The 24401-nt window shown below is 45.3% G+C and overlaps 1 protein-coding gene across 4 annotated transcripts in view; it reads left to right on the top strand.

Moving 5' to 3' along the window:
• Nucleotides 1-24401, top strand: part of CRACD (capping protein inhibiting regulator of actin dynamics) — a 280272-nt gene that overhangs the window by 238492 nt on the left and 17379 nt on the right. For 2 of the 4 annotated variants that reach the window (XM_043604461.1, XM_043604469.1), the window contains 5 exons: nucleotides 6563-6698; nucleotides 14202-14366; nucleotides 17027-17095; nucleotides 19509-19691; nucleotides 20366-23186. In XM_043604461.1, coding sequence (XP_043460396.1) covers nucleotides 6579-6698; nucleotides 14202-14366; nucleotides 17027-17095; nucleotides 19509-19691; nucleotides 20366-23186 — 3358 coding nt within the window. In that variant the 5' untranslated portion in view covers nucleotides 6563-6578. Of the gene's footprint in view, nucleotides 1-6562; nucleotides 6699-8679; nucleotides 8702-14201; nucleotides 14367-17026; nucleotides 17096-19508; nucleotides 19692-20365; nucleotides 23187-24401 lie in introns of those variants that run through there. The other 2 variants (XM_043604476.1, XM_043604484.1) reach the window with 2 other exon arrangements.

Here is a 24401-nt window from a genome sequence, read left to right as displayed (position 1 = left end):
TTTTGACAAATTTGTTGATAAAGCTGAACAGAAATAGAGGCTGAAAGGTAAGGCAGACATTCTGTGGTGTTGGAAAGATGAAAATAGGGATTTAGGGACTAGCAAGGAGGGGGACCTTAGGAAACAATCCAGGCTGTCAGTTGGGACAACAGGAGGCCTATACCCTAGAAGTGGGGAAAAGCAGAAGTAGTCTGAGCCTTACAAAGGTTGCTTACTAGCCATGATCTGCTCAGTCCCTGATTGGATTCAGGTGGTCTGCTCCTCTGCCAATGGCTGAAGGAGTGGGTGAAACCTCTCTGGAAAGAGAGAACCCAGCCTCTACAATGTTTCATTCATGATATATAGAATTCAATCAAAAAATTACCAAGCAGCTGAGAATCAGACCATGAGAAAAACAAAATAATAGAAGTAGACCCACAGGTGATAAAGATATTGAAGATTCAGATAGAGATACTTAAATGATTGTGATTAATATATTCAGTTGAATAATTGACAAGATAGAGAATTTTACCAGACAACTAGAATCCATTAAAAAGAATCAAATGGAAATCTAGATATGAAAAATGCTACTGAAATTAAGCACTCAATAGGTAATTTTAACAGATTTGACACAGAGAGAGAATTAATGACCTGAAGGCAAGTACTGTAGAAAAATCCAGACTGAATCATATTGAGTAAAAAGAATGACAGGTACAGAAAATAGCATAAGGGCATATGGCTTATAGGGAAGCATTCTAACGTTAGAGAAATCAGGGGGTGGGGAAATAAAGGATAAAGGGAGTAGAAGCAATATTTGAAGGAATAGTGACTTAGAATTTTCCAAAAGTGATGAAAGACACCAAGCAACAGGTTTAAGAAATTACTATATATCCCCAGCTGGATAAAGTAGAGGAAATCCATACCTGCCCACAGCAGAGTAAAACTGCTACAACCAAGGCAAAGGGAAAAACCTTAGTATCAGCTATAAATAAAAGATGATATTTTTTGAGGAACCTCCATACTGTTTTCCAGAGTGGCTGTACCAGTTTGCATTCCCATCAACAGGGCAAAAGTGTTCCGTCTCTCCACATCCTCACCAACATCTGTTGTTGCCTGAGTTGTCAGTTTTAGCCATTCTGATAAGTGGCATCTCTTTGTGGCTTTGATTTGTCTTTCTCTGATGATGAGTGATGTTGAACATCTGTTAGCCATCTGGGTGTCTTCTTTGGACAAGTGTCTATTCATGTCTTCTGCCCATTTGTGTGTCTGTTAGCCATCTGGGTGTCTTCTTTGGACAAGTGTCTATTCATGTCTTCTGCCCATTTCTTCACTGGATTATTTGGTTTTTGGGGTGTTGAGTTTGATAAGTTCTTTATAGATTTTGGATACTAACCCTTTATCTGATATGTCATTTGCAAATATATTCTCCCATTCCATCCATTGCCTTGCAGTGCAGAAGCTTTTTATCTTGATGAGGTCCCAATAGTTCATTTTTGCTTTTGTTTCCCTTGCATCCAGAGACCTGTCTAGTAAGAAGCTGCTGCAGCTGAGGCCAAAGAGGTTGTTGCCTGTTTTCTCCTCTAGGATTTTGATGGTTTCCTGTTTCACATTTAGGTCTTTCATCCATTTTGAATTTATTTTTTGTATGGTGTGAGAAAGTGGTCCAGCTTCATTCTTCTGCATGTCGCTGTCTAGTTTTCTCAGCACCATTTGCTAAAGAGACTTTTTTCCATTGGATACTCTTTCCTGCTTTGTTGAAGATTAGTTGGCCATACATTTGTGGGCCCATTTCTGGGTTCTCTGTTCTGTTCCATTGATCCATGTGTCTGTTTTTGTGCCAGTACCTTACTGTCTTCAACTACCTTACAACCCAGCAGTTGCACCACTAGGTTTTTATACAAATGATACAAAAATGCTGATTTCAAAGGGCACATGCACCCCAATGTCTATAGCCACATTATCAACAATTGCCAAATTATGAAAGAGCCCAAATGTCCATTGACTGATGAATGGATAAAGATGATGTGGTATATATATACAGTGGAATGATACTCAGCGATCAAAAAGAATGAAATCTTGCCATTTGCAACAATGTGAATGAAACTAGAGTGTATTATACTAAGTGAAATAAGTCAGGCAGAGTAAGACAAATAGCATAGGATTTCACTCATATGTTGAATTAACAAAACACAATAGATAAACATAGGGGAAGGGAAGTAAAAATAAGATAAAAACAGAGAGGGAAGCAAACCATAAGAGACTCTTAAATACAGAGAACAAACTGGGGTTTCTAGAGGAGACGTAGGTGGGGGGGATGGGTTAAATGGGTGATGGGAATTAAGGAGGGCACTTGTTGAGATGAGCACTGGGTATTATATGTAAGTGATGAATCACTGGGTTCTACTCCTGAAACCAATACTATACTGTATATTAACTAACTTGAATGTAAATAAATTTAAAATAAAGAAAAAAGATGATAGACTGCCTGTCTTTTCAAAGAAGCAGTAATATAACCTACAAAAATTTTATAGGTAACAGCATAACTTAATGGTAAAATATTGAATACGTTTTTGCTTAGTTTGAGAACATGTCAAAGTCCACCATCACGATTTCTGTTCAACTTTGTGTGAAGTTCTAGCTAATTCACTGTGACAAAAAAAAAAAAAGAAAGGCAGGGAGGAAGGAAGGTGGGGGGTAGGGAGAGAGGGAAGGAAAGAAAGAAGGAAGGAAAAAAAGAAGGATGGATTTAAAATCCTTCCACCTGGGTGGCTCAGTCAGTTGGGCATCTGAGTCTTGGTTTCTGCATGGGTCATAGTCTCATAGTCATGGGATGGAGCCCCATGTTGGGCTCTGTGCTGAGTGTGGGGCCTGTTTGGGATTCTCTCTCTCCCTGGTTTTCTGACTCTACCCTGGTCACACTCACATGCTCACTCCTTCAAAATAAATAAATAAACTTTAAAAAGTAATAATGAAATAAAACTGCCTTTTGTCACAGGCAACCTGCTTGTATTCATAGAAAACCCAAAAGAATCAAGTCATATTATTATAATTAATAAATTTAGCTAAGAACATATTATTATAATTAATAAATTTAGCTTTAAGAACAATATACAAAGACTAATTATATTTTAATATTATACCAGTAAACTATTAGAAAATAAAAATGTTAACCTATATACACCATTTCTAGTCAATTCAGAAACATCAAATATGTAGGAATAAATCTATCAATTTGTATAAGATTTCTACACACAAAACTACAAAACATTATTGAGAGAAAGTAAAAGGGATCTAAACAAAGGGGTATCTGATGTTCAGGGATTAAAAGATCAAATATTGTAAAGACGTTAGTTATCCCAAAATTTATCTGTAGATCTAATGATGTCATGAAAGTAATTCTGGGAGTGTGTTGGACTCTGTGTGTGTGTGTAAATTTGTGTAGAAATGCAGAGATAGGAATAGCCATCTTGAGAAAAAAAAAAGCTAGAGAACTTAAACTACTAGATTCCAAGACTCATTAAAAAGCTATAGTAATTAAGACAGTGTGGGATTATTGCTATAAAAATAGATAAGTAGACCAAGGGAAACGAGGCCAGAAACAGATCCAGATATACATAGTCACTTAATTTATAGCAAATCACTCCCTATCTTCAAGCCTTAGTTTCCTCATCTGTAAATAGGCTTAATAATAGTGCCCACCACATAAGGCTTAAATATTACATAATAAAAGGACTTAGGGGTGCCTGGGTGGCTCAGTAGTTTAAGTGTCCGACTCTTGATTTTGGCTCAGGTCATGATCTCATGGTTTGTGAGTTTGAGCCCCGCGTCAGGCTCTGTGCTAACAGTGCAGAGCCTACTTGGAATTCTCTCTCTCTCTCTCTCTCTCTCTCTCTCTCTCTCTCTCTCTCTCCCCCCCCCCCTCCCCCACTCATGCTCATTCTTTCTCTCTCTCTCTCTCTCTCTCTCTCAAAATAAATAAATAAATAAAAGGACTTAGATGTTCTACTAAAGAGGTTAGCACACATGCAAGGGACATAGCAAGAAGGCCTTGATAAAATTTAGCCAGTATTAATATTACCATTGTGACTACCTCTCTTTCTGTAATTACTACTACTGCCGTTGTTACTGTTCATTTTCCATTTTTCAGTATGATTATCTGGAAGTGGGGAATGGGTGGACATTAAAGCATGGTTGGCAACAAGGAACATTTGGGGCAACACAGAAAAGTAGGGGAGTGTCACTGCTCGGCCTACTTGGAAAAACAATGGGATCGAGGAGATGAAGTTCATGATTCAGTCAGGGTTGACTTAGAAACTGGAATGGGACTTGGCCTAACACCAAGGTAATGTTGGCCACACAACTGTTGTTCATTAGTAAACATTTATGAAGCTTCCAAAATGGACTTGTGGGGCGCCTGGGTGGCGCAGTCGGTTAAGCGTCCGACTTCAGCCAGGTCACAATCTCGCGGTCCGTGAGTTCGAGCCCCGCATCAGACTCTGGGCTGATGGCTCGGAGCCTGGAGCCTGTTTCTGATTCTGTGTCTCCCTCTCTCTCTGCCCCTCCCCCGTTCATGCTCTGTCTCTCTCTGTCCCAAAAATAAATAAAAAACGTTGAAAAAATAAAATAAAATAAATAAAATGGACTTGTGTATAGATGTTTTGTAAGAGTGTCTGAAAGCATGCATATATAAATATAAGCCATCTGCAAATGCAGTAAATAGAAATGAAGTCAGTTACCTCTTCTCCCACCTGGGTCATAGCCAGGGATCTGAGAGAGACATTTATTTTTATTTTTTTTTTTTATGAAATTTATTAACAAATTGGTTTCCATACAACACCCAGTGCTCATCCCAAAAGGTGCCCTCCTCAATACCCATCACCCACCCTCTCCTCCCTCCCACCCCCCATCAACCCTCAGTTTGTTCTCAGTTTTTAACAGTCTCTTATGCTTTGGCTTTGAGAGAGACATTTAGATAGAATATTAAAAGATTTGATTCTTTAAATGAAAAGTTTATTTCGTAGCTTCTTTAGGTAAACCTGGATGTTCGTTTTGTAACACAGGTCACAGACTCTCTGAAGACAGGGAAATAATGATCTATTTAATTCTTTCCATATTCATATCCTAAACAGTGCCTCGTATTTTATAGAGTGGATTCCCGCTTTACAGTATGTGGTGTTATTTGGCTGAAAGCTTACCGATTCTTCTGGCTATTTAGCATCTCTAATCCTCCCCTATTCCAGCCCACGTGTCATTTGCATCCTGTCTTCCTCTCCCACTGGCCCACCCATACCCCATTTCACTCATGGGAGGGAAGATGCTGAGACCTTCCACTGCCTTAAGACACTTAGATGGCTGGTGAAGGACTGTACTCAGTAGCTCTGAATTTATTTCCTCTACTACTTCTGTTTGGATGACTTTAGATAAGATGATTTACCCCCTGAGTTTCATCTATAACAAGGGATTGGTGTTGAAATAATGAAAGCAAAGCTCTTGGCACAGTTTTTCACAAAGGTGAGGGCTGATCTTGGCTATTATTTTTATTCTCATTCTTTATTCTTGTTCTTGTTCTTGTTCTTATTCTTGACAAAGATCACACAGCCAGGAGGCTTACACCCAAGTCTTCTGTTTCTAAACCTCATATGCCTTTTTACCATGCTGCCTGTAATCTGGCAAATTAGAAGATATGATTTGGTACCCAGTCTTCCCAGTTCAGTCTAGATTTGGTCAGGACCCTGCCTGCTCCATTTCTGTAATTTAGTTTAAGAGCACCAGCTGGAGGCACCTTTCCCCCAGTGCTGGCACTTGGTCACTGATAACACCTCCAGGTGGGACCCCTTCCTGAGGAGGGAAAGGGGGAGTCTGCCCATGGGCCTGGAATCATGGAAATGTATGTGTCTTGCCTTACAGAGAGTGTGTGATTCTGCCTGGGAAGTCTGGACTTGTCAAAGTGTAACCCTTTAACTGAAAAGCATTTATCGTTGGATACCTACCACTTATAAGCTGCTCACAGTCCATGAAGCTCATCAAAATTGCCCTAAGACACCTTTCTCGTAAAGAGTCTAGCCCTAGAGACTATACGTGTAGTCCCCACGAGCAGTTCTAATCTTTGTCAAGTCTTAGTTTTAGATGTATGTATCTTTCTAACAGTTTGATTGTAATCCAAAAAAAGGAATCTCTTGCCTCTAACTTCTAGATCTGCACGTTACTTAAAAAGTGCTGGTTGATAGGACTTACTGGGGGAAAACTGATAGTGACAGCTCACCAGGACATAGGCTCCTCCAGTTAAAATTCCTGCAGTGCCTTTTGTCCTGGGTCCTCTGCAAGTAGATAGCTGTTTTTGAGTTCTCTCACTGAGTGGCTCTAAAATATTGTGTTGGACACATGCTCCCTTATTTCTGTGAGACCCTTTCGTCTACCCAAGCTACTTGGCTGACCCTTAGCAGAACAGGACACAATGCTGGAAGTGCTTTCTGAATAAGACAGGTTGTGGGTGGAGTCCTCTAAATGAGGAGGAACAGGAAATTGAAATGCCAAAAGAAATATTATCATCGTAATAAAACGAAGCACATGATTTGCATTCCAGGTCCTTCAACTATTCTATGGGAACCCGGGCCTTTTCCCATGACAGTATTTTTATCCCTGATGGGGGAGCAGAAAGTGAGCAGACAGTTCAAGCAATGTCACAGGACAACATCCTGGGCAAAGTCAAAACTCTTCAGGTAAGACAGCTTGAGATTGGAAAGTCAGAGCCATAGGAGGGGCCCCAGCTATGGTGGGAAGTGGGAGAATCCCCAGAGTGGCCTTGAATAATGGATCGGGAGATCCAGAGGAGCTTCTGGTGAGAATTTTTGCTTTCTCAAACCTGACTCTGTTCTCAGGAAACCTTCCATCCACCTGTGAGAGGTATATTGTCACCATTGTACCCACCTGCATAACATCCCCTCTCCTTTTCTCTCAAGCTGTTCCTTCACTTTTAAGTTCATATCATGAGGACAGGTACCCAAGATCAGCTGTAGGACATGGAGGGAGGGGAGAGTTGGAAAAACAACCATTAAATGTTGGCCATAATCCTGAGTACAGGGTTGACTGTGAGCTGAGGGCATGCACAGCAGGTATCCATCCTTGGACAGTGAATGGTGAGACTCTGTTATTTGCTCTATCTGTAAATCTGGCTCCCCCTGAGCTATTGTATCTTGGAAGAATGCCAGGAAGCTCTTAAACCTCCCTCCTGTTCACACTGCAGAGCCCAGCAACTTTTTCTACACAAAATGGACTCAGGTGGCAACTCCTTAATTATTAAAAAATAATAAAATAATTATTCACTAAATGTGATTGAGATCATGAGAAATCCAGAAAAAGCAAGGGGAGCAAAGACACCGGGATCTGATCATGCAGGTTTGCCTGATAGCTTGGTAGCATTCACTCCCCCGACAGATGCGCCTAAGCAAGCACTTCTTTGAGATGGGAAGGCCTGGAGGCGATCCAGATTATGAACGGGGGACTCCGGGTTTGCTGGTTTCCATCTGTCTGTAAGTCTACAATAACAAATGTATAAATGAATGAAAGAGAAAAAAAAAAAAAGGAACAGCTGACTTGAATAGCTGCTGATACAATGAAGCATTATACTCAAAGGAAATTTTCTATTTTCTTGAAATGTTTTTGTTTCTACTGAACATTAGCTATGCATTTTGTGACCTGTGTTTGGTTACATATCCACACACACTCAGCTGAGTATAGCATTTGGCAGATGGGGAAATAGTCCACACCCTAGAACCACACCCAGACTTGCCTAGATCTTTATACCTAATGCCAACCACTGCCCAAGGCCATCATCTTGCCCTCAGAGCTAACCTAGGCGCTTCCTTCAGATTCTAGCATTTCCTAACCAGGTTCCGTCTTTAGTTCTTGCTGGCTATGCTGCTGCATGTTTTATAGCCTGAGAAGAAAAAGGAAGCTGTGACTTCGCACAGGTTGGAGAAGAGAAAGGGATAGTAATTGCCAAAGAAAACCTTGACGCTACCCCCCCCCCCCTCACCTTTCCTTCCTGAAGTCTTTTGATTCCTGGAATATTATTCTTAAGAAGTTCTGAACCCCTGGCTCATAATATCCCCTTTCCAAGAGGAGTGACTTACAGCGTTCAGTCCATGAAACAGGTGTACTTTATAAGGGCTTGCGAGGAGTTCTTTAAAAATTTGATAATAGTGTGTTGTCTTAAATGATGTCTGTTCTAACATCACACCACATGCCATTGCCACTCCAGGAATGGATTTGGAGTTATAAAATGTACTACTGATTCTGCACTACTGAAACTCAATAAAAAAATGTGTGAGTGCCTCTTATTACTATTAACATTGTAAGGCACAAGTTTAAATAATTGGATCTCACAATTAAAATGTAAAACAACCAACTTCCCTGAAGCAACAGTTCTTTTAACAACAGGAAGAAAACTGTGAGTAAAGCAGAATAACTAATCGGAGTGATCTCCTTTGGACAATATCTGCTCATATGAGGTCTGCCTAATTTTGCTTCTGCTGTATAGATTCACAGTTTGCCCTACAGCTCAATTGTTATATATTTTTTTAAAAGACGCTTTGCTCTTTGAGGAGGGAAATGGGGGGCCATTATCGTAGAAAATGTGATTTTTGGAGTAACATAAGATTTAATTGTATCACCCCCAAAAGACTGTGCTTTATTTTTCAGTCGACTAAGCAGTATGTTCCTGGTAAGTCATAGAAATAGTAGTTGACTTTATTAACTTGCATGAATGCTTTGCATTTTTCCATGACAACGTTATGCTGGTATTGATGCTTAGTCAGCAGCATAAAAGACCTCCCCCTCTTAGACTCCAGCATGGAATGAGGGTGTTTAGTTATGTCAGAGGCATGTATGTTTTTTATGTCTGAAATTGTCTTTGTGTATGTATGTATGTTTATGAAAAACAGAGAAAAAAGTTATGGATAACACCTATTTGACAGTAGATGTTCTGGCAAGCTGATTATCCACCATTATTAAGACATTCTTTTAAAATGATATTTCTCTTGGAATGCCATTTAGAAAAACAAAAAACAAAAAACATTTTTCTCTGGCCTAGGAAACTTCCTGGCCCTTGGAAACCCACAGAACCGTGCCTACACTGACTGTGTTTGGAAAGGTTGCCCTCTAGTGTCCACATGTGGTCATCCCAGCTAGGGTGCTGTTGCTCCGGTGTTGCTCTTGGCAGTTTGTATCTCTCTGTTGAGTACAGCAGGACTGAATGCAGCATAAATCAGCCTGCACTTTTCTGAATAAATCTATTCTGAATGAATCTATCACCTGCCAAAATTTCTGTGACAAATGATTGAACCTTTAATAGGAAAATTACTTTTTTTTTTTAGTATAAAAATAGTACATGTTTCTAGGGAGAACAAATTCTAATATACAGGACAGTTATAGGGACAAAAACAACAGTGGTGCCCTTTTTGAAGATCCTACACATAATTGGCAGTTGTCCCATGGCTAGTGGGTGAAAAAAAAAAAAAAAGCCTGTGCCAAGCCTCCACCACCACCTGGCTGTGTGGCCTGCAGTGAAGTCATTTAACCTCTCTGACCCTCATTTTCCCCATCTGAAAAATAAGGAGATGACTATGCTGGATGATCTGGCTCCTCCAGTTCTTAAAATCTGCCATCTATGCGAAATCACTGCTTACCTGCTATAGCATGGAGTGGTTTGGTAAGCTTCACACTTCGTTGCATTTGGACTGCAATGACCTTGATGTTCTTTACAGCTGCCCAGAGCATGGATCAGGGAGGTGCCTGTTTATTTCAGATCAGACCAGGCTATGAAGTGTAACAACCAATGATAAAACTTGGGCAGGAACATCATAGTCTAAGCCTGCAGGTGATTTTTAGAATTATACCACACCTTTGTCAGAAAATGCCAATAACTCTGTTAATCCACAGACCATTTATTTAGCTCAGGAGGGAAAGCCTCCATTTTAAGTAGCTGCTGTCTCCTGCTAAACTGGATTTCACTTAAAAAATGCCCAAGTGTCATATGTTTGAGGATTTTGACACCTTATGCAGCTGTCAAGGACACAAAGAATAAATACCCGGTCTTAGCCACTTCTGCGTAGAGCAGATGTCTTTTGCCTCTTTTTAAAAATTCATTTTAACTATGGGTGTATCTGTAGTTCACTCAAGGAGACAGCAACTTAATTCTTCCTCTGCTTTGTTCTCACAGACACGGTCTGAGGATAGCTGTGAAAAATCTGGGGGAATCTAAATACTGGCAGTGTGAGAGCTGCAGAATATGATGTGCTTGGAATTTCCACACCATAGGAAAAAGCCTCATAAATATGGATGTGCATTCCTATAACATCATTCTTTGGCATTCCATATTACAACAAAATGGCTCAATTTGAATGAATAAAATATAGTCTCTTTCAGCTCACATTCCAGTCCTAACAGTAACCCCATTCACAGCCACAAGCAGCATGGATGTTAGGATAGGCACAGTGTTCTCTTCTCTCTGGTTGTAATTGTAGTGTATATAAAGAGCCCGTGGGTGTTATAAAAAGGTGGAGGGAGTGGTAGTAGTTTATAAGGGCAACCTCCATCTGCACAGTCTGGTTTTCAGTGACTGCTTCTATCAAAGTTCCTCTCATGACAATGTCTGAATAGTGGGCAGAGTTAAAGTCACAAAAAAGTCACAGTGATCCTTATAGTCCAGTCACATGACACTTGAGATTACCAAATAGGTTTTAGCAGTCACCTTTTAATTGTCAATAAATCACACAGTGTCTCGACATCTGTCTCCTTTGAGTCCCCTGAAGGAAGCATTTGGAGCAGGAACTGCAGGGAAGGGAAACACGCAGGTGCAGGAGTCTTGGCCTTGAGAACCTGAGGATCGATCTCCATGGCCTCGGACCCGAAGTCCTACCCTGGTCTTGTCCTATGGTCTCATCCCTGACAGCTACAGGGGTGTCTGTGAAACAGTCCTTTGTCTGGACAGAGAGGCTACAGCCCTGTCCCTAAATGTAGCCAGCATTTCTTTGATGACTTGGGTCCTCCCCTTCTCCATCCCCCTAAGCTCCCAGCTACCAGTCTGAATTTATTTTTTCTAGAAGGATTTTAAATCAGCGGCTTCACAGAAATGCACATTGTTATTCTCAAAGGCAACACCATTGTGTTTCTTTTGCCAGGATGAACATATCTGTGACATAAATCATCCCTTTCATACACACACACATTCTCATTGCCTCCCTCCCTCTTTTCTTCCCTCCCTTCCTCCCCACTCTCAGCTCTTGTGTCTGCAGCCAGGCCCACACCCCTCTCCTGATGCGATTCCTCTGTGCCTGCACCTTCCTCTTGCCTCTTGTATTTCATTCTCTACTTCATTTCTCAACATCATTCCCTCCGTTTCCCAGCTTTGTCCTCTGTACCCTATTTCTCCTGTTCTCTTTCCATCTATTTCATTTTTACATTTCCTCTTAGCTTTTCCACTGGTTACCACAATAGCCATCCCATCTTTGGAATTTATTTCCATCAAGACTGCAGTTACATTTTGTCATATGTTTGTTTGTCTCATAAGCGTCAGGGTGGACCAACATCAGTATTTTTTAAAGTGCCCTTTTGAAGAAAAATATCAGCATATTCTTTTTTGGTGATGGTGGCAAAAAAACCCTAACTAACTGGCATTAGACTGTTATGCCAGGTTTTCCTTGGGAGCTCATTAAACAATTGTTCTTTCTATTATAACCGGAAGAAATACCCTCATCTTAGTCGTTCAGGAGCATTGAGAGATGGCAGACCCTGACAACAGGAAGTCTCAGTCTAAGGGGATTTAGAACACTTTCTAGCTCCTGGCCAGCACTCCTAGAGAAGGGATAACTGGTAAACCAAAGGCTGGGCTGGGAATCCCAGAGGGAACTCCTGCTGAAGCTTTCACTAGGACGCAGGAACCATATCACCAGGTCCCTATCCCTCACCCACAGATGAGCAGAGTAAGCTGGGCCTGTGACTTTGTTACTCCGTGTCCTCTTGTCTAACTCCATCGGCTGCTCTAACCGTGCCTGCTTATTGATCTGCTTAGAGAGTAGATACTAACTGCTGCTTCCTGCTAAACTTGTTTTGAGAAGACACCCTTTTTTAGCCTTCTCCTCCCCAAAACCCTATTAGGCTGCTCAGCTGTTCTTCAGTGGCTGAACTCGGGCTTTTGGTGTGTGCTCCTTCTCTGTGGTGCCCGGGGATCCAGGCTCAGGCTGAAATACCGGCAGATCAAATACAAGTCCTCTGTCTTTCTGTGCTCCTGATTTGGCATGCCGGGGTGCCCTGGGGGTGTGGGGAGGGGAGTCTGGGGCTCACCTCTTCCATGTCTCTGCAACCTCACCGTCCACCATGCAAGGCTGAGGGGGAGCTGGGCACGAGTGGGTGGATTTGGTACCCTTGAGTTCAGAGGGGAAACAGGCATTTCCCTCATGGGATTCCCCTGCCAGGGAACTTCAGCAAGGTATTAAGAATGCTGGATCATCTCTTTATTTCTGCCCCTATAAGAAAGAAGTGTTGATGTCAAATTTGTGAGAACCTGTGGAGTGCAATGCAAATAACACTGAATATGGTTTTAGGAGACCTGGATTCAAATCCCTTTGGGGCCACTCATTCTTTCCATAAGCTTGGGCCAGTCACCTCTCCCCACTGGATCTCTGACATTTTTTGTAAAATGAGGGGTCTGGACTATGTGATTGCTATTGCTCTTGGCAGCTCTATGGGATTAAATATTAGCCAAATTAAAGATAAATATCAAATAATGCATTTCTTTCTTTCTTTCTTTCTTTCTTTCTTTCTTTCTTTCTTTCTTTCTTTCTTTCTTTCTTTCCTCCTTTTTTTCCTTTTTGAGGCATGACAGGACTATGAAGCCCAAGTACCTAAGATGTAGAGCAGTAGCTCTCAACCAGAGGCAATTTTACCCACCCCCAGGGGACTTTGGCAACTTCAGGATACATTTTTGGATGTCTTGACAGGGAAGGGATTGCTACTGGCATCTAGTGTCCCAGAGGCCAACGTGCTGCTAACCATTTTACAGTGCACAGGATGAGCTCCCCACACAAAAAAATCATCTGGCCTACAATGTCAGTAATGCTGAGGTTCAGAAACCTGCTATAGATCAAGGCAAGAGTTTCTATAGTATATTAAATCTAGTAGTCTCTCAGGTGGCCACGGCATGCCCTTTCTTCTTCTGGAATGTCATTCATTGTTTTCTGCTGCAGCCCATTAAATATTTTGCCCTTTCTTAAACTATTATACATTTTTTTCTTCAGGGAATATATTTCTTTTCTAATCTGGCTTTTCTTTAATTCTAAATACTATTTGTCGTCCTCATTTCTATCACCTGTCCCCCCCCCCCACCCCCTGCCCCAAACACACACACACACACACACACACACACACACACACACACACACACACACACTTCTAGCTACCTGCCACCAGTAACAAATCCTTCCTTGGCCCTTTTCCTTCTGGCTACTTCTCTGTTCTTTCCCCACTGGGCACTTTCTGCCCTGTAGTTCACAGAGCATAGCTGCAGCAAGGCAAAAAGAAGTCCTAGTGGTAGGACAGACTGTTCCTGTGACTCCCATGACTTTGGCATTGATCATGGAAAGACTTGCCAGCATTGGGGCCTTCTTCACCCTGGTGCCCACTGTGACCAGAACATGATGTTCAAGTGAAGGCCTGATGAGGAAGGTGGCTGAAGCATAAATATTCAACAGGAATGTGTCCAAGAGAGGCTGGAGGGTTCCCTCATTACACTGACCACAAGAGTCTTGATTTTCCCCACTGGTTCCTGCATTTCATGTAACTATATTCTATACAATTTTTATACTCTTAAGAGACTTTTTTAAAGAAACTTATAGGTTAATCAAAAAATTTTTGTCATAACATATATCCCAACTTTTGGTTCAGAAATATGGCCTCTCTACCCCTGGATAATGTTGATATCTCCAAGAAAGAGGTGGCTGGATGAAAAAGCTCATGGCTTGAAGGTGGGAAAGGAAAAGAAAAGAAACTGGAAAACAAATTCACTTATTATAGGACTGCATCATGGCTTACTGGCATGGTATTTAGTCTAGAAACGTTGTGCACAGAATATGCCTCAATGCCTACTAGATATGCTGGGGCCTCTGGTTGCGGTTATTGTGAACTGCTTCACTGCTTCAGAACGTCTTTCTTTTGTTTTTCTCCAGCGACAGTTGAGCAAAAACATCAAGTTTGGGCAGCCACCACCCAATGCCATTCCCATGAAGAAGGCAGACAGTGGCGAGGCTACCTTAGAAGAGGATCTATTCCTGACCAGTCCCATGGAAATTGTGACTCAGGAGGACATCATCCTGTCAGACACAGAGAACAAAGTAAGGCTCCTCCTGGGAATGACTTCTTGCTAATACGTGTGGGGAGGATGTCAATCAGTGAACAGGGGCGTCCGATAACTCTTGGGTCTGCAGTGGAAGGAAGGAGTATGCAAGAGAAGCTTTCCTGATGAGTCGCCCAGGGCTGGAGGGCACTTCCAGGTCAGGTACCATGATCTGCAGTGAGGGCCACTTGGAGGAGGGAGAGGAAGAGGAGACATGCCCTTTGCATGCGCTCTTCACAGTGTCTTCCACTTGTTCTTCAAGACTCAGGTTGGCCCACCTCTTCTGGGAAGCCTTACCCAGCCTTACCCCCAGGCTGTGCTGTCTCCTGTGTGTCTTTGCTGTGTGTCCTTAGTGCCTCTCACACATTCATACTCATCTGTGTCTGTCCACATAATTGTTTTCTCTCCATCTCTAAATGTTGAGTTCCTTGAGGACAAACTGGATCTTACACATCTCTGTCTCCCTAGGACATAGCTAGTGTTTACTTAGTAGCACTGAATAATTACTTGTCAAATTGGACTAATTTAAAGGAAACAAGAAAGAAATAGGTTCTTAACAAGACAGGACATATCAAACTGGCCATTGAAGTTTACTTAATGAGGAAAGAAAGTCATATTGGTCCAGCATTGTCTTATCTAAATTTGGTCTTTTGACACTTGGAAAGAGACACCATGAACATATCCTGGAATGAGAGTCCTTCCAGCAGCAGAAGGGACCCCCCTCAGGCCTCTGGTGGGGAAGGAGGCAATGCCCCACCAGTAGCTGGAGCAGGGAGCTCTCTGCTGAGTCTTCCAGTCTTGGCAGAAAGCATTCTTTGTGCTCTGCCTACCAAGGTGCGTGGACTTACCCTGGATGTTTTTTAAATGGACATGGCCCCAGAAGTCATGCTTGTTATCAGCTAATATGTCATAGAGCAGTAAGAAGGAGAAGTGATTAACAGAGCAAAGTGAAGAAGGATAGAACAGGCTGGTCCCCCGCTGTTGCCCACCTCTGCCTGGTCCTCATGACTCCTGGTTCCCACACAAGCAGGTGTCAGGTGGTGTGCTGGGTAAAGTGGAGACCGCGAGGTCCAAAACCACTCTCTCCAATCTCTCAGTGTGAGCGGCAGCAATAGCTGTCAGCCTTAATGCAGGGATTGCCCAAGGACTGAGGCAAATGTCCTCACTATTACTGATGGTCTAATACATGCAACAGACCATGGCCTGAGGGAGGAGGAGGACCATTCGTTCGGCAAGTGCTACCCCAGCTATAGATTAGGGGTGCCTCTGCATGGTTTGCAATTTTTTTAATTTTTTATTTTAGAGAGAGAGAGAGACAAAGTATGAGCAGAGACAGAGGGAGACACAGAATCCAAAGCAGGCTCCAGGCTCTGAGCTGTCCTCACAGAGGCCAACATGGGGCTCAAACTCACAAACCGTGAGATCATGACCTGAGCCAAAGTCAGTCACTTAACCGACTGAGCCACCCAGGTGCCCCTGCATAGTCACATTTTAATGAGAGTCAGATGGCAAGTCAACAGATATGTATAAAGATAATAACTTATTTAGTAAATGTTATAAGTATAATAACTTTGGATCAAGAAAAATGCTTCACAGGAAGTAAAACAGAGTGGTGGAAAAGTGAGTAACGTGGAGGGGGAGAGGTCACTCTTTAGGTAAGGAGGTCAGAGCAGCCATGACAGACCTGGCTATGGGAGCTGTGTTCTAGATGGAGGGAAGAGCAAGTCCAGAGGCCCAGGATAGGACTGAGGGTGTCCCACGAGAAAGCAGGTCAGTGTTGTTGGCTGGACCGTGATGGGGGGCAAAGGGAAGATAGAGCGAGGTAGGGAGCCAGAATGTACAGAGCACGGGAAAGGGATAATTCTACTCTGAGAGTACTAGAAACCTCTGAGTATTTTAAGCAGGACAGTGACATAATCTGATTTTTGTTTTCCAAAGATGCTTCTAAGTGTGGTGCACAAAATGGGCTGAGGCAGGACAAGCTATTATTGCTCTGGAAGGGACGATGAAGCTGTGTAAATATTGGCCACACAAAGTGGAAGGTATATTGGGCCATCAGAAAGGTGCAGGTGATGTAGTGTGGACATTCCCAGGGCAGGTGAGGTGACTGGGCTGGGGATCTTCAGCCTTTTTCTTCTTCTGTCCTGAGGGGTTTTTTTTGTTTTGTTTTTTTCGTTTTTGCCTCTGGTCATCCACCTTCTCAGCCCAGTCTTTTGTGCACAGAATTGGTAGGGCCTTTGTTTTTTCTCACAGGGAAGAGGTCTGGCATAGAGGTGAGAGGTCCGGCAGACAAAGGGGGTGGAAGGCAGTGAGCATAGCCCACTGCTCTGAGGTCGGAGGCCAGGTGTGTGACACAGCCCCGCTTCCCAGGTGGGGTGGCTAGAGGGCGGCACCTGGACTCTCTCAGCCGTGGGGAAGCACATCAGGGACTGAGGTTAGACACTGCTCACATGGAAATGTGTTGAACTCAGGAAAGGAGGAAAGCACACATTCTGTGCCTCAGGAGTCCTTGTCTGGACATTAGCAAAGTCCCCACTGTGACTTCTGCCGGCTCTGTAAAGCCACCTGCGGCCTTATTCAGGCACAGCCCGCATCTGGTTATCTGCCCAGAACTTCCTGTTCTGGCGTTTGACTTGAGTGCTCTCTTTTTGGTTCCAGCCCAGTGATACGCCAAGTTCTCTGAGTCCTCCGAATCTGCCTGGAGCCAGAAGTGAGATGGAAGAGAAGGTAATATGATTTGAAATTACATATTTAGCTTCTTTACTTGAACTTCCATTTCCATTCTCTCCCCTGCTTTTTTTTTTTCGATCCGCTGTCTCATTTTTTCCATTCATAAATGCCGCCTTCATCTATTACTTTAAATTCCTTCAAAACATAACCAGTGGTAGATGTAGAGTGTCTGTTTCCATGGCAGCGCACCTGCTGGAACTGAACCCTGTTCTGAAAAAATAGCCACCTCCCAGCACGTACATATTTGAACACTTACACGTTGGTCATTTTCCTAAATGTACCAGGTACTTCAAGACACTGTTAAGCCATTGAAAAAGACATTCCAGAACACCTGAAGGTACCCAAGTCTGTAAGGAAAAAAGTCTCCTTCTATTTGGAAATGCAAAATAAGGGGCACCTGGGTAGCTCAGTCAGTTGAGTATCTTAATGCAGATTTCAGCTCAGGTCAGGATCCAGGTCAGGGTCCTGGGCTCAGCCCTGCGCACGGTTTCATGCTGAGCATGGAGACTGCTTGAGATTCTCTCTCCCTCCCTCTCTCTCCCCCCCTCCTCTCTCTCTCCCTCTACCCCTGTCCCCTACTTGCATTTTCTCTCTCTCTCTCTCTCTGAAATTAAAAAAGGAAAAAATGCTTAGACATGCAAAAGCAAAAAGACCTTAGCATTTTTCTACTTGTATGTATTTTTGTTTTTTAACTTTTCTGTGTTCTGTTGAAACCTGGAACTCTGCCTGCAGGCGTCCAGGGAACCCTGTGGAGACCGTGTGCACCCCTCCAGTAGAGGCCAGTCCACTCCTGTGAGCACTCTTCACTTGCATAGGGACTCAAGGGTCCTTCCAGGGACTGGTACAGTGAGCAGAGTATGTCCCTGAGTCTTCTGAAGGGGATGGCTCAAGACAGTGCCACCACCCAGACAATGAAGAAGCCCAGCTGAAATGAGTAGAAATGAAACCTTGCATTTAAGTCTCAGCTTCAAGTGCTTATCTGTGTCTTCAGTCTACCACATTTGGCTCTAACTCCTTTTATTCACGCATCTAGTAGGGGATGGAAATAAATGTTTGATTTGTCTCTTCTCAACCACAGTTCAGAATTTGATACCTATTATAAAGATAACCATAAATAAGTGAAAGCCAGGAGCCCAAAGGCTGGAATTATTTTTCCTTACTACTGTGCTCCTTATCCTAAGTTACTATTTACTGAGCATCCATTTTGCTCTTGAGCTGGCTTGGTCCTTTATCTTTTGTGCATAAATATGGAAGGTAATTGCAAAAAGCAAAGCTGCCAGCTAAACCCCACTGGCTCTGCACTTACAACATGAATGCCAACACATAAACCCTGGCCTCTGTTCATGCCTCTGTGCCTGAGCTGCTGGCACCAGACCCGCAGATGGGGCCGTGAGCGCCCTCTGCTGCACGTTGGCGTGGTATGGCTGTGAGCCCTCACCTTCCTGCTTGCAAGCTGCTTGCAAGCTCAATAGTTACAGGTGTGTGGCCCCTGGGTTGAGGCTGATCTGCGGGTGTACAGTTTGTCTGAGGTGGTGGCTCCTAAGTGCGTGCCATCTGCATTACAGCGCTGCAGTCGTGCTGTGAGGACCTTCCCTTTCCCCCAGGTGGGGGCACAGTTCTGCCCATCCTTTTTTTGCCAGTCAACTCTGTGTTCTGGGCTTTGGAATGATTGTGCTAAAACATTTTTGCTGGTAGCAATTTCATGCCCTAGGCATAGATGTTATACTTTCTTGTTCCTTCATTCCTCCAAAAAATATTTACTGAGCACTTGCTAAATGAGATTTGCTGCTTGGGCAGAAAGGGAACTGAAAAGATGAAAAAGACACTTTCCCTACTTCAGAGGGTCTCAGGTAGAGGCTGAGGGACGTTTGCAAGTGTCTTATAGAGTCCTTAGTATAGAGATGAGCTAGTCCAGGGCTCAGCAAACCATGCTTTATTTTAGGCTTTGTGGCCATAAGGTCCAACCTGGATACCCTCCTTTGTTCTGCTCTTCCTTTGTAGCACAAAAGCGCTAAAGACCATGGACAAGGGGTGTGGCTGTGTGCTGACAAAACTTTATTTACCAAAACAGGCTGTGGGCAGGATTGGGCCTCCTGGCTATGTTTTGTCAACCCCCCTCATCTAATCTGACCCCCCCCCCATATTATTCAGAGTAGGAAAATCAGTCCCTGAAAGGTTAAATGACTGTTTTGAGTTAATGCAAAAATCATTGGCAGAACAAATAGTCAACGTCCTGTTTTTTGATGACAAAAGCAGTGCTCATCTCTCTGTCCCAGTGCCTCCGTTCACAGCAGCCCCTGGGCCAGTCCAGGCCTGGCAAGATGCAGGCCCCAGCAAGTGCTGCCATTCCAGGACCCCCACCGACGGTGTTCTGATCTGGACTGACTCTGTAGTTTAATCTCCTCTACAGGTGGCTCCAGTTAAACCATCGCGGCCAAAAAGGCACTTCTCTTCTGCTGGAACCATCGAAAGTGTCAACCTAGATGCCATCCCCCTGGCCATCGCGCGTCTGGACAACAGTGCTGCCAAGCACAAACTGTCCGTTAAGCCAAAAAACCAGAGGGTGTCAAAGAAACACAGGCGACTTGCCAGGGTATGTAGCGCCCATCCCAGCTGACCAGGCAGATGCCCTTGCTTGCGGGCACTGAATCTACCTGGGGGGGGGGGAGGGGGGAGGTTGGTGGTGGTGGGAGGGACCCGTAGAAGCAACTAAGTGTCTCCCATCAGGTACCTGGTGTGTTGCAATGAACGGGGGGAAGCAGGCCCATCTACTGGCCCTTTCTAACTTGTTGCCTGCCTGGGGCAGGTGAGCCTCAGAGTTGAGGGGCTGCCTTTTGAGGGGCTCTAGACACCTTGCATTTGCTTTGCCAGCTCTCCTACCGTGGCTCTGCCAAAGGTTCTTCAGTTTGACTGGTGTGGACTTTGAAGTCACAAATTTCAGGGGACATCGATGAAGTGCAACTCTCATTTTTTCTCATCTTTCTAATGCTGGGCCATTGGTTTTTCTCTTTTTATTCATTTGTATTAAGCAAAAGGCATTTGAGAATGACCAATAAAAGGGCCGTGGAGTAAACATGAAGGTGATGTGTTTTCCTCCACTCTCACAATTTATTCTTGCTGTGCTGGCCTGGGTGTACCTATCTCTATACTTAGGAACAACTGCACTTTCTCTTGAGATTAAGAGGGTCACCGACATTGTGAATAGGGTGGGTAATGGTTGCCTGTGCAAAAGGAAAAGGCTAATTATTTTGTCCTTACCAATGTTAGGATCGACTGCATGAACAAGGTAGCCTTCCGGGTCAGCTGTCCCTGGACCAGAACGGACACCCTGGAGAAGGCAAACCAATTTGGCATGAGGAGGAGCCAGAGCTGCTGGACTCTGAAGAAGAGAAGAGATGCCAAGAAGAATACTGGCTAGAACTTGAGGCCAAGTGCAAACGGCAAAAGGCTGAAGCAGCCGAGAGGAGACGTCTGGAAGAGCAGAGACTCCAGGCCCTGGAGAGGAGGCTTTGGGAAGAGAACAGAAGGCAAGAGCTCTTGGAGGAGGTAGGCGAGGACGAGGAGGGAGACGAGGCAGAACTACAGCTGGAGGCAGAAAAGAGGCAGCACCAAGAGGAGAGGCAGAGACTGGAAGGGCAAGGTGTCCAAGGCCAAGAGCAGAGAGAACAAGAGGAAGGAAGGCACCTGGAGGCCCAAGAGCAGCCGCCACGCACACAGCAGGAAGAGCAGGCGGTGTGGAGCGGGCAGGAGGCCGAGAAGCAGCAGGAAGAACAAGAGGAAAGAGAGTTGAAGGAGCTGGAGGAACAGAAGCAGTTGGAGGCCGAAGAGCAGCAACAAAGGGAGGAGGAGGAGCAGCAGCGGCAAAGGGAGGAGGAGCTGCGGCTGCAGGAGGAACAGCAGAGTCTGGAGGAGGAGCAGAGGCGGCTGGAGGAGCAGCAGCAGCGGAGGCGGGAAGAGGAGGAGCACCGAGAACGAGAGGAGAAGAGGCAGCAGGGGGAGGAGCAGCGGCAACGAGAGGACAAGCCTCACCTGCAGGAGGAGCAGCGATGGGAGGAAGAGGCAGCAGCAGAGAGAAGGGCAGAACAGGGAAAGCGGGAGGAAGTGGAGGCGCAGAGGCAGCAGGAAGTGGAAGGTCGAGAAGCAGCGAGTGTGCAAGAGGAGAGGTGGCAGCCACTGGACGTGGAAAGGAGCTCAAGGAGCCCAGTTCAGGTGGACTTTGCAGAGAAATCAGGCAAACGAGAGCACCTGCAACCCGAGAAGCAAAGAGAACACTCTGAGGAGTCAAGGATTTGCGAGAAGCAGAGCCAGGAGGCTGAGCCATGCGGAGAGCAGCAGGCTCAAGGCGGGGATTTTCCCGGGCATGGTCGTCGTGCACGTCAGGAAAAGAGACAAGAAGCTAACATGCAGCCTCCCCGGAAACGAGAGGCGAAGGTAGAAGAGATGCTGGCTGCCGGGGAAAAGAAGGAAGCTGCCGCTCCAGAAAAAGACAGGAAGGTGGAGGAACTTCGGTGGCAGGAAGTGGATGAGAGGCAGACCACGCCCAGGCCCTATACTTTCCAGGTGTCATCCGGAGGGAAGCAGATTCTCTTCCCCAAAGTCAATCTGAGCCCAGTGACGCCCCTGAAGGACACGGGACTTGCCTCTGCCCCCCAGGAGCCGAAGACCCCCAGAGCCAGCCCAGCCTCCCATGCCTTGCCCTCCTCCCTGAGTGTCCCCCACACAGCCATTCTGGTCACGGGAGCACAGCTCTGTGGCCCGGCCGTCAACCTGAGCCAGATCAAGGACACAGCATGCAAGTCTCTCCTGGGCTTGTCAGAAGAAAAGAAGCACGTGGATGTCCCTGCCCTGGAGAACCCACCCCGAGCATCTGTCGACCCCCGGTCAGGGAGCGGGAAGGCCAGGCCCCCCCAGGAGTCTCCAAGCAGTGTGGCTGCACTAGCCGAATGGGCTTCCATTCGGTCCAGAATTCTGAAGAACACAGAGAGTGAGCAGCGCGTTGATAGAGACCAGTCTCGGCCAGGTGAAGAGCACACTCCCAGGGGCCGATGTGATTCCCGCGGGAACCTCCGGAGGATCCCCCCAGTAAATGCAAAATTCTCTATTATGCCTGCTTGGCAGAAATTCTCAGATGGTGGCACCGAGACCTCCAAACCTAACACAGAAGCAGAGAGCATTAGAAAAAGACCTGTGCTGGGACCCAATGATGGGTCAGCTCCCCAGCCCCTGGCTACTTATGAGCACCCAAAGGGTACAGAGAAACTGGAGCCAGCAGACAGCACAGAGGGATGCAAATTTGCCAAAGACCTCCCATCTTTCCTTGTTCCAAGCCCTCCTTACCCTCTGCAGAAAGCAGTGGCCCATGCAGAGCCCATGATCATTTTGGACAGTGAGACCATCAGTGGTATAGGAAAGGCAGACCCCGCAACGCCTGGTCAAGAGGAAAAAGCCTCACCGTTTGGGATAAAATTGAGAAGGACCAACTACTCCTTGCGCTTCCACTGTGACCAACAGACAGAACAAAAGAAGAAGAAAAGGCACAGCAGCACCGGGGACAGTGCTGATGGTGGGCCACCTGTACCAGGAAGTACAAAAGGAGAGAAAGAGACAGAGGGTGTGGCCCTCAAGCATGGCCTGTCCCTAACCCCTGAGAGGAAGCAAGCCCTGTCCACCTGGAAGGACTCTGCTGAAAGAGTACACTCTTCTCCTGCAGCCCAGCTGGGGCCTCAGCCAGTTGCAGAGCATGACAAGGTGGCACACAAAATGCCATTGGTGCAGAAGCCAGCCCTGGCTCCCAAGCCTGCCGGTCAGACTCCCCCCTCCTCCCCACTCTCCAAACTGAGCAGGCCCTACCTGGTAGAGCTGCTGGCCCGCCGGGCAGGGAAGCCAGACCCGGAGCCTGGCGAGCCATGCAAGGAGGGTCAGGAGAGCAGGGACCTCTGGCCGCGGTCACCGCCACCCCCAGAGAAAAGGAAGGCACACAAGAGGGATGAGGAGGAAGTTGTAGAAACAGAGAGGAAACTTGGTTCCTCGGCCCTGTCTGCTGCTCGGCCAGAAAAGCCTTCCCAAACCCCTGAGGCCGGGAGGAAAGGTAGGTATGGGTAGGTGCCCCCTGCCTCTGTCCAGCTTGTCTGTGTCCTGGCAGAAGCCACAACTGCCCGGAGCTGGAAGCAGGGCTAGTGTGGGAGCATGTCCCTTCGCTGTCATAAGTCGTATTGAGGCCCTTTTCTTTTTCTGCTCCTTTAGAATTTTGGAAATGCTGACTGTGCTACCTGCCTGCAGCTCATACTGTTAATGATACTTACAGAAGTAATAAGTTCCAGGTGCTGACACTTAGACTAACACACTTTCAGTTGACAACAGACATTGAAATACAGTCCTAATTAACAAAGAAGCCCTTAATCCTTATGAAGGAGCCTCACAGTGATGATAAGACTGGGGTTTTCTAGACTAGTCAGTGCCTTTACTGCCCAGAGCTAGAACACAAAGGTGGGAGGTTAGGGGACTTTCAGTAGCAGCATCGGCCTTGGGAGCTTCTGTGTGAATGATTGACTTTGGCTCAGTTTTATGCAAAATGCTGTGCAAATGCGTCCCTGCCCCCACCAGCTTACCACTGTGAAGCCTTTTAAAAAGAAATCTTAGAGCTGCCCTCACTCAAGGCTGCACCTCGTGTTTCTTCAGACTACCGGTTTGGGACAGTTCAGTGATCACTTGGATTGGCTTTGGGGTCCCTGAGAACCTTCATCTAATTCTTTTTCTTTTCTGTTTTGTTGAAGTAAAGTTTGGGTCATATTCCAGGAAGTTACTTGCATGTATCAGAGAAACTCTCCCCTGAGGTTTATTAGGAAATGCTGCAAGCCTTCTCTTGTGTTTAATTGTTTAGATTTAGGGTGATTTTTGCGGAGAAAAGAGCTGTTTCCTGAGCAATAGTGGTTTGGTTACTTGCCTTATGGAAGACCTTATTGTCCTTTTTAACCACGCCTTAGACCAGCATGTAGATCACGCTTCCGGACCATGTCTCCCTAGTGATTTCTGTTTGTCCTGCTGAGGAGCCCATTTTCATCATTCTTTGTGTTTTTGTTTTGTTTTGCTTTAACCTCTGTGCTGGGCTGTGGGGGAAAGCCATTGTGCACCCTGCAAGCCTGTGTAACTGCCCTGGGGGGCTCAGTCCATTCAGTGTGTCCAAATCTTCATTTTGGCTCAGGTCACGATCTCTATGAGATGGATCCCAGCATCTTGCTCTGCACTGATGGCATGGAGCCCACTTGGGATTCATTCTCTCCCTCTCTCTGCCCCTCTCCCACTT

This window comes from Prionailurus bengalensis, chromosome B1, assembly GCF_016509475.1.
Source record: "Prionailurus bengalensis isolate Pbe53 chromosome B1, Fcat_Pben_1.1_paternal_pri, whole genome shotgun sequence".
NCBI classification, from domain to species: domain Eukaryota; kingdom Metazoa; phylum Chordata; class Mammalia; order Carnivora; family Felidae; genus Prionailurus; species Prionailurus bengalensis.
The sequence above is the reverse complement of the archived record's forward strand: the minus strand, read 5'-3'. Positions and strand labels throughout refer to the sequence as shown.